The following is a 14,780-nucleotide window of genomic DNA, read 5'->3' on the forward strand; positions in this document are numbered from 1 at the left end:
TCCTAACCATGGGAGTTCCCGAAACTTTTTAGTTTTAATTAAAATTTTAAAATAACTTTATTGAAATCTGATTGATGTGCAATAAATGACACATATTTGAAGTGGACAGTTTGGTAGGTGAAGAGTCCACGTGTCCATATGTCCACCTGTGGAGCCGTGACCATCATCAAGAGAAGGAGCCCACCCTCACCTCCAGCAGGTCTGAACCTAGTTCTGTGTTTGTTTCTAATTTCCTTTTCTCAAAGAAAGCTCCCCAGTTTTCAGATGCTTCAGGCCTCATGGAAATCTGGATTTGCTTCTGTCCTGAGTGAAGAGGAACTAAAAAGCCTCTTGATGAAAGTGAAAGTGGAGAGTGAAAAAGTTGGCTTAAAGCTCAACATTCAGAAAACGAAGATCATGGCATCCGGTCCCATCACTCCATGGGAAATAGATGGGGAGACAGTGGAAACAGTGTTAGACTTTATTTTTCTGGGCTCCAAAATCACTACAGATGGTGACTGCAGCCATGAAATTAAAAGATGCTTACTCCTTGGAAGGAAAGTTATGAGCAACCTAGATAGCATATTGAAAAGCAGAGACATTAGTTTGCCAACAAAGGTCCGTCTAGTCAAGGCTATGGTTTTTCCTGTGATCATGTATGGATGTGAGAGTTGGACTGTGAAGAAGGCTGAGCGCCGAAGAATTGATGCTTTTGAACTGTGGTGTTGGAGAAGACTCTTGAGAGTCCCTTGGACTGCAAGGAGATCCAACCAGTCCATTCTGAAGGAGCTCAGCCCTGGGATTTCTTTGGAAGGAATGATGCTAAAGCTGAAACTCCAGTACTTTGGCCACCTCATGCGAAGAGTTGACTCGTTGGAAAAGACTCTGATGCTGGGAGGGATTGGGGGCAGGAGGAGAAGGGGACGACAGAGGATGAGATGGTTGGATGGCATCACCAACTCGATGGACGTGAGTCTGAGTGAACTCAGGGAGTTGGTGATGGACAGGGAGGCCTGGCGTGCTGCAATTCAAGGGGTCGCAAAGAGTTGGACACGACTGAGCGACTGAACTGAACTGAACTGAACTGAGAGGCTCAAATGAGACCAGGCTAGGAGAGCACTTTGAGAACAATGCCAGACTCATCGAAAGTAGATTATCTGTATATTTGTTTCTTCTTTAATTTTTTTTCATTTATTTATTCTATTTGTAATTGGAGGACAATTGCTTTATAGTGTTGTGTTGGTTTCTACCTTACAACAACGTGTATCAGCCATAAAAAATATTTTTTGGATGTGGACCTGTTTTTTAAAGTCTTATTGAATTTGTTACAATGTTGCTTCTCCTTTAGGTGGGCTTTTTTGCCTGTGAGGCATGTGGGATCTTTGCTCCCCTGACCAGGGATCAAACCCACACCTTCCTGCATTGGAGGGAGAGAAGTCTTAACCACTGGACTACCGGGAAAGTCCCCTATTTGCACTTAAAAGTGAACTCACTTTTCCCGCGGAAGGTGTGACCAGTATCGGGTCATTCATTTAGCAGCATTGGCTGAGTGCTCGCTCTGTGTAGCACTTTTCCTAGTTTTAGGTATAAACAGGAGATTTCCTCCTGTTGGGAGTCGGGGGTAGACGGGCAGTTGCGGGGTTTGGGGGGGTGACCTCAGCTTTCAGTGGGGTGTTTAGGGAACACGTCCCCCCCTCTAGTGGCAGCTGAGCCAAAGTTGCCTTCGGGACGTGAAGGTGAGGGAGTGGGCCTCGAGGGTCTCTGAGCAGAGGACAGGACATACAAAGACCCTGAGGTGGGAAGGCCTGGCACATCCAGCAAAAGCTCAGAGCCTCAAAGGTTGGTGGTGTGGGGTGAGGGACGGACTGAGCTGGGGATAGGTGGACAGATCCTGGGGGAGCCTCTGGGCTGTTGTAGGGATTTGGACACTTTCTAGGCAGGCAGATGGGAGCCCCTGGAGGGGGCTTGAGTTTTAATAGCATCACAGTGGCTGCTGTGTAGAGAATGGACTCAGAGCAGGGAATTCAGCCAGGGAAGGTGGTAGCTTGAACTGTTATGGTGATGGTTGGGGGAGAAGGGGCTGGATTCCAACCTAGTTTGAAAACAGAATCATCGGCTTTTGCTGGCAGACTTGTTCATTCATCTGACACAGAGATGCCAGGACTGGGGATGCAGACCTGAAGGGAGGTGCGGTCCCCTCCTCTGTGATGCTAAGAATCTAGCAGGAAGAGACACAGAAGTGATGGGCTGCTGCCCTTACAAGGGCTGGGCTGGAGCAGCAGGAGAACCGGATCCCGGATGCTGACCAAAGGGTCCCCATCGGCTCCCCTACTGCCGGCACCATACCCACTGGCACCGCACTCAGCCTAGGGGCCCCAAGAACCTCCACCCCGTCTGCCCTCTGTCCCTGAACGTTGGCAGTGGACTCTTCTTGTGGGCTGGGAGCTCGTTTGATTAACAGGAAGGGAGACTGAGCTCCAGAGAGCTGTGGTCGAGCCAGAGTTCAGGTCTGTTCCCAAGTCTGTACAATCTGGACACGTTTGAATGATGAGCCTATGGCCGTCAGGGCCCAGGTTTCAGATGAGGAGGCCGTGTGAGGGTCCGGAGGGAAGTGAGCAGTGAGCCCCCAGAGCTTGTCTGTGGAGCTGCCAGGTTGCAATCTGGCTCCTCGACTCCCAGCCTGTGACCACGTCTCTGCTGTTCACAGCTGCAGCATGACTGCCTCTGGTTAGACGTGGAGTAGGACTGTCACGTGTCCATTGGACTGCCTGCGGAATACCTTCCCCTGGGAAGCTTTGAGCAGGGGCATGGTGCTGGACCGTGGGCTTACAGAGATCAGCTCGCAGGCAGTGTCCCCAGGTCTGGACCTCCCCCTCCTTCCCTGACACAGACAGGTTTGTGCTCCCAGGCTGGCGAGTCTTCCTGGCAGACAAGACCTCCTGAGGGCGGCTCTTGATTCAGCCTTGGCAGTGGGGAGAGGTCAGCTGGGGGACCCGCGTGGCCTTGGCTAGGTGCCCTGGTTACCACCCAGGTGGCGGGTGGCCCGCTCGTTTCGCTGCCACCCTGCATCAGCAGCTTCTCACCCCCCACAGGCCTCCTGGCTCAGCCAGGCCTAGAGGACTGGGCTGGCTGGCGACTGTGCCCATAGGCGGAGAAAGGAGGTCATCACTCCTGCTCAAACCCTCTCACCCTCCGTCTCCTCCAGTGCCCTTCTTTATGGTCTAATCTTACCAGTGGTCAGTATAGCTCAAGGCTCACCTGGCCACCCAGCCTGATCTGGCACCTCGCCCTCTGAGCACGCGGCATGGGCCCCACTGGCTGCAGGCACTGGGCCGTCATCTGGCCGCACGGGTGGTGAGCTCCTGGAAGGCAGGGAGCCCTCATCCTGGTCTCATTTATGACCAGAGAGGACATGGGGTCTTGCAGCATCTCCTCTAGGAGGCTGGGCCAGCAGGAAGCACTCGGGTGACCTGGTGATGGTCTAGCAGGAGCCATGGAGCTGTGTCCGGGTCAGGGCCGCGGGTTCCCCTCCAGAGACGCTCCTTGCATCCCACGTGCCCTCTGCTGCCCACAGACAAGACAGACACCCTGTCTGGTCCTGCTCTTTCGTGGAGGTGGTGGGGACCGAGGGAGCTGTCTGGAGCCAGGGCCAAGGCAGGGAGGCCCCAGGGGTGGCATGAGCAGAGGTAGCTGCCAGGCTGCAGTGAGGGGAGGCTCCGGCGGGGGTGGTGGGGGGCGGGGGTTCCAAGCTGTGTGCCCACCAGCTGGAGACCCATGGCCCTGTCATCGTGTCCTCAGGTTACCATCCCCCAGTGAGGCCTTGGCTCCTTCCTGCTGCCCGGAGACCCCTGGGATCTAAGGAGGGTGGCGGGGGAAAGGGGCCTGCAGAATCATCACCCCAAGTGCCGGGCAGGTGGGCAGAGGTGAGGGCTGGGGTCCCTCGGGCTCTCCCACTGAGAAGGTGCTGTGTCTCTGCAGGTCGGAATGAGCTGATCGCCCGCTACATCAAGCTCCGGACAGGGAAGACCCGCACCAGGAAGCAGGTGGGCCCTGGCGCGGGTGCCCTGGCACCAACGGTGGCTCTCGGGGTCGGCTTGGCCCTCTGCAGGGCCAGATGTGGGCTCTGGGGGCCAACTCAGGAGGGGTCCTCCACTGGGTGTGCCCCAGACGGTCAGTTTCCCTGGGGTCCCCGCCACCGTCGCTGGGAGGAGAAAGACCCCTCCCCTGCTTCTCCTGGCCAGCAGGAGGACCGCACTTCTGTTTAGCTGGGAGGGCGGAACCGAGGGCCCGTCAGTGATGGATCATTCACTCATTCATTCTTTCAGTCTGTGATGTGGATGGGGGGCTGTGGCGGATGGGGGGTTGGGGGGAACCCCGTGGGGAGCGGCCTTCGGGGAGAAGGCAGGAACAGGAGTCCCTTTTCCTGCCTCAGGTGTCCAGCCACATCCAGGTGCTGGCTCGGCGAAAAGCCCGTGAGATCCAGGCCAAGCTAAAGGTAAGACAGGGGTGGCGGTGGGAGCACAGGCCCAGGGCTTGGGAGGGCTGGCCTCTGGGACTTTGGGCTCATTTCCCAGGAGGAAAAGTCTTTCTGTGGGTTTCGGGACTGCCTGCAGAGCCAGCGGGCTTCAAGGTGCTGAGGAAAGTGGGGTTCAGCCTGTAACCCTGTAAGCCCCATCCGGCAGAGGACACTGACCACTGACTGGCAGCCATGTGTGTGTGTGTGTGTGAACGGCCAGGTTCAGCATCCTGGGAGGCACAGTCCAGTCTCCTGCTGTGCACTCCACCCACCACCACCACCCGCCCCAGCTCAGAGGGACAGTGCACGCCCCAAATCCCGTGGCTAGGGCGACAGGATTGACCTCCAGGCCCCTTTCCTTGAGGACCCCTCAGCCCCTTACTGTCTGAGGGTGGCGGGACCTGGGAGGCACTGCTGGGGAGCGGGGTTCCATGCTGGAGGAGGGGCTGGTGGAATTCTTCCCACCCCACTCTCTGGGACTGGACGTTCCTGCCCCTCCCTGGATCAGCCCCACCTTGCAGGCCTGGACAGGTGACTGTTTGAGGGGGCCAGCCCTGGTGGGAACCCCCTCTGCATGGGACTCAGGCCTTCTGGACCCCAGAGCCAGGGCCCCTTGGGTGACTACTCCTCCCGTGGAGGAGCCAGCATTTGGGCCTTAGACCAGACCAGTAAATCCATGGACATTAAAAAAATTTTTTTTAATTTTAATTTTTTTGACTGTACTGTGTGACTTGTAGGGTCTTAGCTCCCCGACCAGCAATTGAACCTGGGTCCTCAACAGTGAAAGCGCAGAGTCCCAACCACTGGGCCACCAGGGAACTCCCCACAGACATTTTCTAAAGCAGTGGAAGCCTTTCTGGTTTTTTTCCTAACTGAATTATCACCGATATGATGTCGGAGGAGCTGCTGTGGTCAAAGTTAAGTTGGGAGGAGCGGGCTAGGGACCCCTCCTCTACATCCCTCTCAGGCCCCACGACTCTCGAACCCGAAAGCATACGAGAACCCAGTTTCAAAGCCCCTGGGCTAGAGGACCACAGAGGACCCCTCTGGGACTGCGGCCCATGACCCTGACACTGGAGCCTGGAAGGCGTGGGTCGGAGGCCACAGGAGGCTGCCCCCGCTGCCCACCCAGCTCCATTCCTCCTGCATCAGCCCAGCTGTCCCTGCCCCCCACAGCTGCGGCCCAGCCCTCGCTCCTTTGCCCCCAGGACAGCTGGCTGGCCGCAGCTGCTGGTCCCTCCCTCTCAGGCTGGCACATGTACCCAGACACCCTCAGCCCTGGCGCCCACTTGCTCCCCACTCCACTCTCTGGCTGCCCTGTGACTCCCTGGGGCCCAGTGGGGGACCTGATGGAGAGTCGGGTGTCCAGGCTTCTGTTAAGAGCTGTAGAGGGGAGCTGTTGATTCCCGAGGGGCCCGGCTGTATGGCCCACGTGTGCTGGAGGGACTGAACTTGTCCCTGTCAATAGACTCTGATGAGGGGCCAGGAACAGCCTCAGTGGGCCGCCAGACAGGCTTCAAGGGGAGCCACGGGTCCTTTAAGTAATATACACATTTTCCTGCATATGCACTTAGGGGAGAATTTGGTCTGAGGATTTTACCATATTCTCCAAGGGGTCTGGGGCCCAGTGCAGTTAAGCTACCCTGTGGGCAGCAAGGTCAGGTGGAAATCTTTGGGTCACTGGCCTGGCTTTGCCCATGGGCACTTGGCTGGGTCATCCACCTCAAGCTCCAGCCAGCTTCCCCACCTATAAATGACAGGGTTAATCAAGGTGCTGTCTGAGGTCCCCTCCAACCTCAAAATTCAGTACCAGGTCATTGATGTCACCCCCCAACTCCCCCCGATTCCTGTTCCACTTGCTGGTCCCTGGCTGTTCACTAGGCCAGCTATGAGAAAGGAGTACAGGTCTCTGATCTCTGGTTGGAGCCATCCAGCCTCCCACTGCCGTTGTTAACAGGGGTCTGTTAACAGACCCTGTTCCTGGGGTGCTGCCCCACCCATGTCCTGGAGGGAGCAAGCCTGAGTGATGCTCCTGAGACCCCCAGAATCCTTGCAGAGAGGCAGCCTGATACTTTGGTTAATAGGGATCACCTCAGAGCAGGATTCAAGATTGGCCCCAAAAGGACAATGGGCTGGGGTGCCCACCGCTCAGCGTGGCCTCTTGCACCCTCTGTGCTGAAGATGGGGTTGCCCTCAGGTCCTGACTTGCCCCCTCCTCGGTCTGCTCAGCCCCTGGGCCTGCAGAGGTCAGAGGTCATGGATGGCCTGTCCTGGACCCACTTCGCAGGGCAGACCCTCCTGTGACCCCTGTCAACACCCGGGTCCCCTAAATTCTCTGAGCCTCAGTTTATCTTAGAATAGGGGTGTGACAAGTCCTGCCAGCCTCACAGGGATCCTATGATGTTCAGAGCCAAAGTGAGACAGTGTTCTTTACTTTCCGGGGGCTGTCTAGTGCCCTGTGACTGTACAGGTCCCTGAGAGTCTGGGTAGAAGGGCCTGGCCCCACGCCGTGTCCCGCAGGATGCCGGGCTCACCACTCGGACCTTTGCTGTAATGCCACCCACCGGGCGAGTGAAGTCACAGCAAACCCAGCTGTGAGCTGTGAGGCCCTCCCTCAGCAATCCGCTTGCTTATCATTCAGGACAGATTTGGGTCACCAAGTTGGTGATTAAATAAAGGGCCCACGTATTTTTCCCATTTAAAATAATCCATCATAAAGATACAGGATTTCTAATCACAGCTCCCGAGTTGACATAACCCAGCGTTTTAGCCCCAGTAATGCTCCCTGCACCAGCCCGTCTGTCTGTATGGTCTTATTTCCGATCCATATGGACTTTTTGGAATACAGGATGTTGTCTTATTGCTTGAGAGGCCCTTTGGGGTTGGGGAGCTCAGGATGGGACCATTGGCTTAGACAAGTATTAACAAGGATTTATTATAAGCAGATGATAACTGCTGATTCATTCAGAGCCTGTGCCGGGTGAGCCCATTTTTTTGGGAGGGTCTTTGGACCACAGAGGACAGACAGTCACATTCTGACACATAAAAGGCTCAGGAGCCGTGGGTGCCCATGGTACAGTTGACACCCATAGGCCAGGTCTGAGACAGGGACCACAGGAGACTGGCCCTTGTCACTGTCCATGTGACCGGAGATGACCTCTGCTGAGCGTATTCCTGCTTCCTCTCCCATGAGCCAGGTGGGGCCCCAGACACCCTTGGTGTGGAGGTGAGCGAGGCCTGGGTGGTCTCTGTTCACAGGTGTCCCTTAGGTTGGTAACAGGAGAGCTGTGGTCTGGCCGGTGACCTTCAAAGTCTTTTTATTTTTCTTCGAACTTTAAACTTTTTATTTTGCATTGGGGTATGACTGATTAACAATGTTCTAGTAGTTTTAGGTCGGAGAAGGCGATGGCACCCCACTCCAGAACTCTTGCATGGAAAATCCCATGGATGGAGCAGCCTGGTGGGCTGCAGTCCATGGGGTCGCTAAGAGTCGGACACGACTGAGCGACTTCACTTTCACTTTTCACTTTCATGCATTGGAGAAGGAAATGGCAACCCACTCCAGTGTTCTTGCCTGGAGAATCCCAGGGAAGGGGGAGCCTGGTGGGCTGCTGTCTATGGGGTTGCACAGAGTCGGATACGACTGAAGCAACTTAGCTGCAGCAGCAGCAGCAGTAGTTTTAGGTAGACAGGGAGGGGACTCAGCCTTACATATGTATGTATCCATTCTCATTCAAAGCCCCCTCCCATCCAGGCTGGCATAGAACATTGAGCAGAGTTCCCTATGTTAGGCAGTAGGTCCTTGGTGGTTATCCCTTTTGAATACAGCAGTGTGTACCTGTCCATCCCAAACTCCCTAACTATCTCTCCCCCCTGGCAACTATAAGTTTGTTTTCTGCGAGTCTCTTTCTGTTTTGTAAGTAGGTTCATTTGTATTATTTCTTTTTAGAGTCCACACATAAGGGATGTCATACAACATTTCTCCTTCTCTGTCTGACTTACTTCACTCAGTATGACACTCTCTAGGTCCATCCATTGTTGCTGCAAATGGCATGATTTCATTCTTTTTAATGGCCAAGTAATATTCCATTGCATATATGTACATTTTCTTTATCCATTCCTCTGTTGATGGACATTTAGGTTGCTTTCACGTCCTGGTGATTGTAAACAGTGCTGCAATGAACACTGGGGTGCATGTATCCTTTTGGATCATGTTTTTCTCGGGCTATATGCCCGGGAGTGGGTCAAAGTCTCTTTAAACGCTAGTGCGACAGGCAGGACAAGTGTCCCCTTTGACAGATGAGGAAAGGGATCAGAGCCACCCAATGACTTCCTCAGAGTCACAGGGAAGGTTCACAGCCCTGCAGGAGCGGGAGCCTGATCCCGGGGCCTCTCCTGGCCTGCCACGGTGCTCGCGCTGAGGCCTCCCCCCAATGTCTCCCCAGGATCAGGCAGCTAAGGACAAGGCCCTGCAGAGCATGGCTGCCATGTCGTCCGCCCAGATCATCTCCGCCGCAGCCTTCCACAGTAAAATGACCCTCACCCGGGGCCCAGGCTACCCAGCGGTCTCAGGGGTAAGTGGAGCTGCCTGTAGCCGGAGGCTGGACCACCCTGTCCTCCCTTCTCCCCCTTCTGAGGAGACATGGCGCTGGCCACACCAGAGTCGTCACGTGAGTCTTCTCAGGGAAGGAGGGACCAAGGACCCAGGGCTGTGCAGGTGTTGGAACCGCCCTCTGGGGCCTTGGCAGGGACACAGGCCGAAGCCACGCCATCAGATGGCCGGCCTGGGGGCTCTGCAGAGTTGGCCCGGTTTCCCGGTGGTGCTAGTGGTAAAGAACCCGCCTGCCAGAGCAGGAGACATGAGATACCTGGGTCCGATCCCTGGGTGGGGAAGATCCCCTGGAGGAGGGCATGGCAGCCCACTCCAGGATTCTTGCCTGGAGAATCCCATGGACAGAGGAGCCTGGTGGGCTACAGTTCACAGTAAACAGTGGGATGTGACTGAAGCAGCTTAACATGCACACATGCAGAAGAGGCAGCCTAGGTCCCGGGCTTTGGGGCAGCACTGGCCGGTGCCCAGCAATGCCCACCCCCACTTGGCCTCATCCCCTCCTCCCCCTCAGGTGTCCCTCCCAGGTGGAGGCTGACGTCCAAGAGCAAACTCCCCTTGAATGTGAACTCCTTGGCCTGAGAAAGGGTCTCTCGGCCGCTCTATGAACAGTCCAGAAAGGCCCCTCCATCCCAGGGCTGTGTCCTTCCGTACAGGGTTTTTCCTGGCTGTCGGGACTAACGCACCACCCCAGGCCCGAGAACAAGGGGCAGTCTGGCGAGCCTCTCATCCAGCCGTTTTTCAGTGTGTCCAGCAGGACATTGAGTAGACAGGACGACAGGACTTGAGGTGTGCCCACGTGACTTTGGGGCGCTCAGATCTAAGCAGGATGCCTGACTCCAGGACTGTTGGGGGCCATACTTGGCACCGCCACAGAGGACTTGTCTCTGAGGGAGGGGACGGGAGGAGCCGTGTCTGAGTCTGGGGGCTTCTCCTGGGAGCCCCTCACTGGGGGGTGTTCCCGGGGCTGGGCTTCCTGGATGCATTCTCTGGGAGGCCATGCTGCCTGGATGGAGGCAGGGGTGTTAACACCCTCCCCAGCCCCCGGGCCCAGGCTCCAGCCTCCCTTCCAGCTCTAGGGCCCCTGCGACGTCTGACTGCACGATGCCTGCCGTACCCCCGGGGCTCTGCTGACCCTGTGCTTTTACCTCCTCAGTTTTGGCAAGGAGCTCTGCCAGGCCAAGCCGGAACGTCCCACGAGTGAGTATGGCCTCTGACTGCTCCCTGGGCTGCACTTGAGCCAGTGAACCATTCTGTTGACCCCGGCCACAGGGTGGGTGGGCCACAGGGTGGAGTCAGCGTTTCTGGGTGGCTCTGTGCTTAAGGATGGCGCACCCGGGTTTTGCCAAAGCCCTGGTCTGTCCTGGGTGGGGCAGGGCCTGAGCTCAGGACCCGAGGGGAGGAGGCTGGCCTGGGTGGAAGGGAGGGAGTGATGGGTTCGCCCCACAGACATGCTGCTTCCATGGGCTGGCCAGAATCCTGGGGGAGCAGGAGGCCAGAGTCCCGACCCCCCAGGCTGCCTCACAGACAGCGCTGGGGCCTGACCGAGGCCCCATGGCTGCCCCGGGCTCACGCGTCTTCTCTCGTCTCCTGCAGTGTGAAACCTTTCTCCCAGCAAACCTACACTGTCCAGCCGTCACTGCCTCTGCCAGGTGGGTGGGCAGGGTCTGACTCCCTCCTGTGTCACGCCCTGTGGCTCCTGTCCTGGTCCCAGGCCCCGACAGCTGGGCACTCATGCTCCCTTCGACACCGTCCTGGTGCGTGCTCAGACTGTGCACCCCGGTCCTCTCCAGAGCTAAGACCCCTGTATTCCCAGGGCTGCCCATCCTCCCCAGAGAGACTCAGGGCTGGCAGCGTGCAGGTTCAAGGGGCACGGTGGGTGCCCCGGGCAGCTGCCCCACCTGCATGTGCGTCCCGTGCAGCCTGGCACTTGGGCTGGCCTCCCTCTGGGACACTGTAACTTCCTTCAAGACAGGCTTCCCGCAGAGCCTGGCGTTCCAGCCTGGAGCCCCTGGTCAGCAGAGGGAAGGCTCCTGAGAGGGGGCAGACTGGGCGGCACCCTGGCTGCTCACGTGATCAGCTCTGTCCCTGCCTCTTTCTCAGGAGGGTCCCTCCACCTGCCTCTCTGCAGGGCAAGACAGGATCCTCGCCCTTAGCCACCTTTCCTGGTTTGGGATTGGCTCCTGCCTACATTGTAGCCTGGCTTTCCTGTTCTGACAGGAGCCCTGCCGCCTTCCTAGGTTCTTAACGGCCGCTTGGGGCCACCCCCACCCCCCTAATCTGTGCTCTCCCCTTTCTGCCCATCAGCTTCTCTCACGCCCTCCTCGTTCCTGCCCGGGTCACTGCCGTGGCCTCTTGACCAGCTTCCCCATCTGCAGCCACATCCTTGCTCTTCCACCCCGTAACTCACCCTTCATCTTTTTAAAGCATCTTTCTCACCGCGCTGCTTCCGGCTTAGAATCCATTAGAGGTTCCCGGTGATTGTCACTCTCCGTGCACCTGGGCACCATCCCGGGCTGGAGTCTGTCCTCCGTGTGTTGGGCCACGTCCAGTGTGTCCCCACCGGGCAGGACCTAGGAAGCTGCCCTTGGACAAATGAACGAGGGATTCAGCTCACGCGTCCAGTGTGTGAGCTGGTGTGTCCACTGTGGGCCTCTGCCTGCTTCTCTGCCATCCCTTCTCTGTCTCCTCCCCGGGCTCCTGACCTACTTGCCTCGGCTGCCCCCTCGTCCTGTCTGTCACCAAGTCCTGCAGTCTTGCTCCCTCCCTGTCCCTCCTGTGTCCCCTCCTCTTCACTGCCCTCTTCTTCTCCCCCCTTGAGAAGAGCCCATGAGGCCCGCATCTCTGGCCAGCCCTGCCCCTGCCCAGCCCTTCCTCCACGAGGAGCAAGATGTGCAGAAATGCTCAGCCAGTCTCTCCTCGGCCCTGCTTAGAATCCTCTGTCACCCTTCTGAGCTCAGGCTGAAACCTGTACTCCTCACCCAGCAGCCAGGCCCCAACTCTCAAGCCTTGTCTCTGGCCCCCGCACAAAACTGCTGAACAGAGCCTCCCAGCCCACTGACCATCCGGCTGCCTCATGCCCTCTGCCTGGAGCCCATTCCCCTGTCTCTGCTGCTGCCTCCTGCTCTTGCCGCATCACTTCTTTTTATTGTTTTTATTATTAAGTTTATTTTTAATTGGTGTTAGTTTCTGCTGTACAACAATGTGAATCAACCATAAGTATACATATATCCCCTGCTACTTGAGCCTCCCTCCCACCCCCGCTGCGTAAGCTCTTTAAGCATCACCTGCGGAAAGCCTTTCTGACCACCTCCAAGGTGGACCAGGAGCCCCGCTGCAGTGCTCAGCCTGTTTTCATCACGTTCATTGCTTCACTTAATCACAAACCTGCATTCACTTCTGGGCCAGATGCTGGTCACAGGGGCTGGGCAGAGACTTGTGTCATTGTAGTCATTTGTCCACTTATCTCCCTGGCTGGACCTGAAGCCCCTTCAGAGCAAGAACCAAGCAGTGCCTGCCCTGGAAGCCCTGGGTCCAGCAGGCATTCCACTCGCCCCCTGCACCCAGCCACCCCCGTCCCCTTGCCCACCCCCCTGCCACCTCCCAACCTGTCCCCGGCCAGCATCATCTCCCTTGAGAGCCATCCTGGGCCCAGAGGGGACTGAACTGTCAGGGCTGAGCTCCCTACCAGGGCTGCCCGTGGACCACTGGCCAGTGCTTTGCCCCCACCCCCATGCCTGCTGGGAGGCACACAGCAGGTTCCAATGGGTCTGGGGGTCTGGGGGAGGCTGGAGTCGGGAGGCTGTGTGGGCCAGCTCCCATGTGCTGTCCACCGTATGCAGGGTTCGAGTCTCCGGCAGGACCTGCCCCATCGCCCTCTGCGCCCCCCGCGCCTCCATGGCAGGGCCGCAGCGTGGCCAGCTCCAAGCTCTGGATGTTGGAGTTCTCTGCCTTCTTGGAGCGGCAGCAGGACCCTGATACGGTAGGTCCTAGCCTTTGCCAGCTGGATTTTCTCCCGCCCCACCCTCATTCCTGGAGGGTGCTGCTCCCCAGCCTCCTCCAGCTCCAGTTTTACCTGCTCGGGCTTTCTCTCCCTGCCCTCTGCCCCGCTCCACCTTGGGACTGAATTTAGGTTCCCTGCTCCTTCCCATCCTCTCCTGGTTCACCCGTCCTTGCCCTGGCTTCTTTCTCACTGGACCTTGCGTCTCTCCCTCCCCTAAGTCCTCCCCTGGTCTCTGTGCCCCATCCTAGTCCCCAGTCCCTTCACGTCTTCCTTCCTGCCGTCTAGTCACCTCTCCCTCTGAAGACACTGGTCCCAGCCCCACCCCAGGCTGCACTGCACTGCCCCCTGTGGCTCCAAGGAGCCGCCCGTCTGCCCCACATCCTCGGGGACACCAGCAGGAGCAGCAGCCCACCCCCACCTTGTCCCCTTCTGTGTCTCCATCCTGGGTGACCAGCGTCACCTGCAGAGTTCAGAGTAGCACCTGGCCGGGTGGACAGGAGGCCAGAGCCTGGGAAACTTCAGTGATCATTTCAGTTTAACGCTTTTTTTTCTTAAACGCTAAGATTTCTCAAGGTCTTTATTTTTTTCTTAATTTATTTTAAATTGGAGGATAATTGCTTTACCACGTTGTGTTGGTTTCTGCCATACAACAACGTGGATCAGCCCATATGTACACATACATCCCCTCCCCTCCTGAGCCTCCCTCCTATACCCCCGCACCCCCCGCACTCCCAGTTTGACATTTAGAAGCTTATTTTTCAGGTGAGGAACTTGTTAGTCAGACAAACCCTTCCTTGGAAGCCCAGAGTGTATTGTGAAAGAAGTGGATTTTCTTGGATTGCAGCAAGGGATTCCCAGCACCCTCACCATCACTCCAAGCGGGGGAAACACCCTTTTTCTGGTTCAGTGGTCTTCCATCACAGATGAGATTGAGGGGGTCCAAAGATAGAAATGACTCGCCTAAGGATGTTCAGTGACCGAGTCACAACTCAGAATAGTGCAAACAGCGACCAACACATGCCAAGCACCTGTGGGGGGCCGCCTGCCCCACGCGTGGGATGCCTGTTTACTCTGCTTTGCACTCAGCCCTTCTTCCTGCTCCGTGTTACCAGGGGGGAACCTGAGGCCCTGCCGTGGCATCCCTGCTCTGGGCCCCTGGCCGTGCTCGGAGCCCCAGGGCTGGTCCATCCGCCCCTCGGCCCCTCAGACCAGCTCTCCTGTGCCCACAGTACAACAAGCACCTGTTCGTGCACATCGGCCAGTCGAGCCCCAGCTACAGCGACCCCTACCTCGAAGCCGTGGACATCCACCAGATCTACGACAAGTTCCCCGAGAAGAAGGGCGGCCTCAAGGAGCTCTTTGAACGCGGACCCTCCAATGCCTTTTTCCTCGTGAAGTTCTGGGTAAGTCTCGGGTGGCCTCTTCCTTCCTGCCCCAGCTCGTCGATGACCATCACTTGGCCCTTGGCTCAACTGCCTTGAGGGAAAAGCCTGACCAGGGAGGCCTGGCTGGCAGGAGGCACTGATGGGAACCCTGCCCTGGTCAGGGGAGATAGCAGCGTGGGGGCCCTTCTCACCAGCATCTGCCTTCTTCCAGTTGGAGATAATAGCCTGTGTTCTTCTAGCCACCCTCAGATGAGAACCACCCTAGACCCCCAATTCACAGATGGGGAG

General features: G+C 57.2%; 1 protein-coding gene across 4 annotated transcripts in view; it reads left to right on the forward strand.

Annotated features, from left to right (window-relative positions):
• TEAD4 (TEA domain transcription factor 4) overlaps positions 1 to 14,780 on the forward strand; it is a 66,494-nt gene that overhangs the window by 41,209 nt on the left and 10,505 nt on the right. For 3 of the 4 annotated variants that reach the window (XM_027541039.1, XM_027541036.1, XM_027541038.1), the window contains 7 exons: positions 3,958 to 4,022; positions 4,412 to 4,474; positions 8,941 to 9,069; positions 10,261 to 10,304; positions 10,701 to 10,756; positions 12,947 to 13,086; positions 14,337 to 14,510. In XM_027541039.1, coding sequence (XP_027396840.1) covers positions 3,958 to 4,022; positions 4,412 to 4,474; positions 8,941 to 9,069; positions 10,261 to 10,304; positions 10,701 to 10,756; positions 12,947 to 13,086; positions 14,337 to 14,510 — 671 coding nt within the window. The remainder of the gene's footprint in view (positions 1 to 3,957; positions 4,023 to 4,411; positions 4,475 to 8,940; positions 9,070 to 10,260; positions 10,305 to 10,700; positions 10,757 to 12,946; positions 13,087 to 14,336; positions 14,511 to 14,780) is intronic. The other variant, XM_027541037.1, reaches the window with a different exon arrangement.

This window comes from Bos indicus x Bos taurus, chromosome 5 (assembly GCF_003369695.1).
Source record: "Bos indicus x Bos taurus breed Angus x Brahman F1 hybrid chromosome 5, Bos_hybrid_MaternalHap_v2.0, whole genome shotgun sequence".
Classification (NCBI taxonomy): domain Eukaryota; kingdom Metazoa; phylum Chordata; class Mammalia; order Artiodactyla; family Bovidae; genus Bos; species Bos indicus x Bos taurus.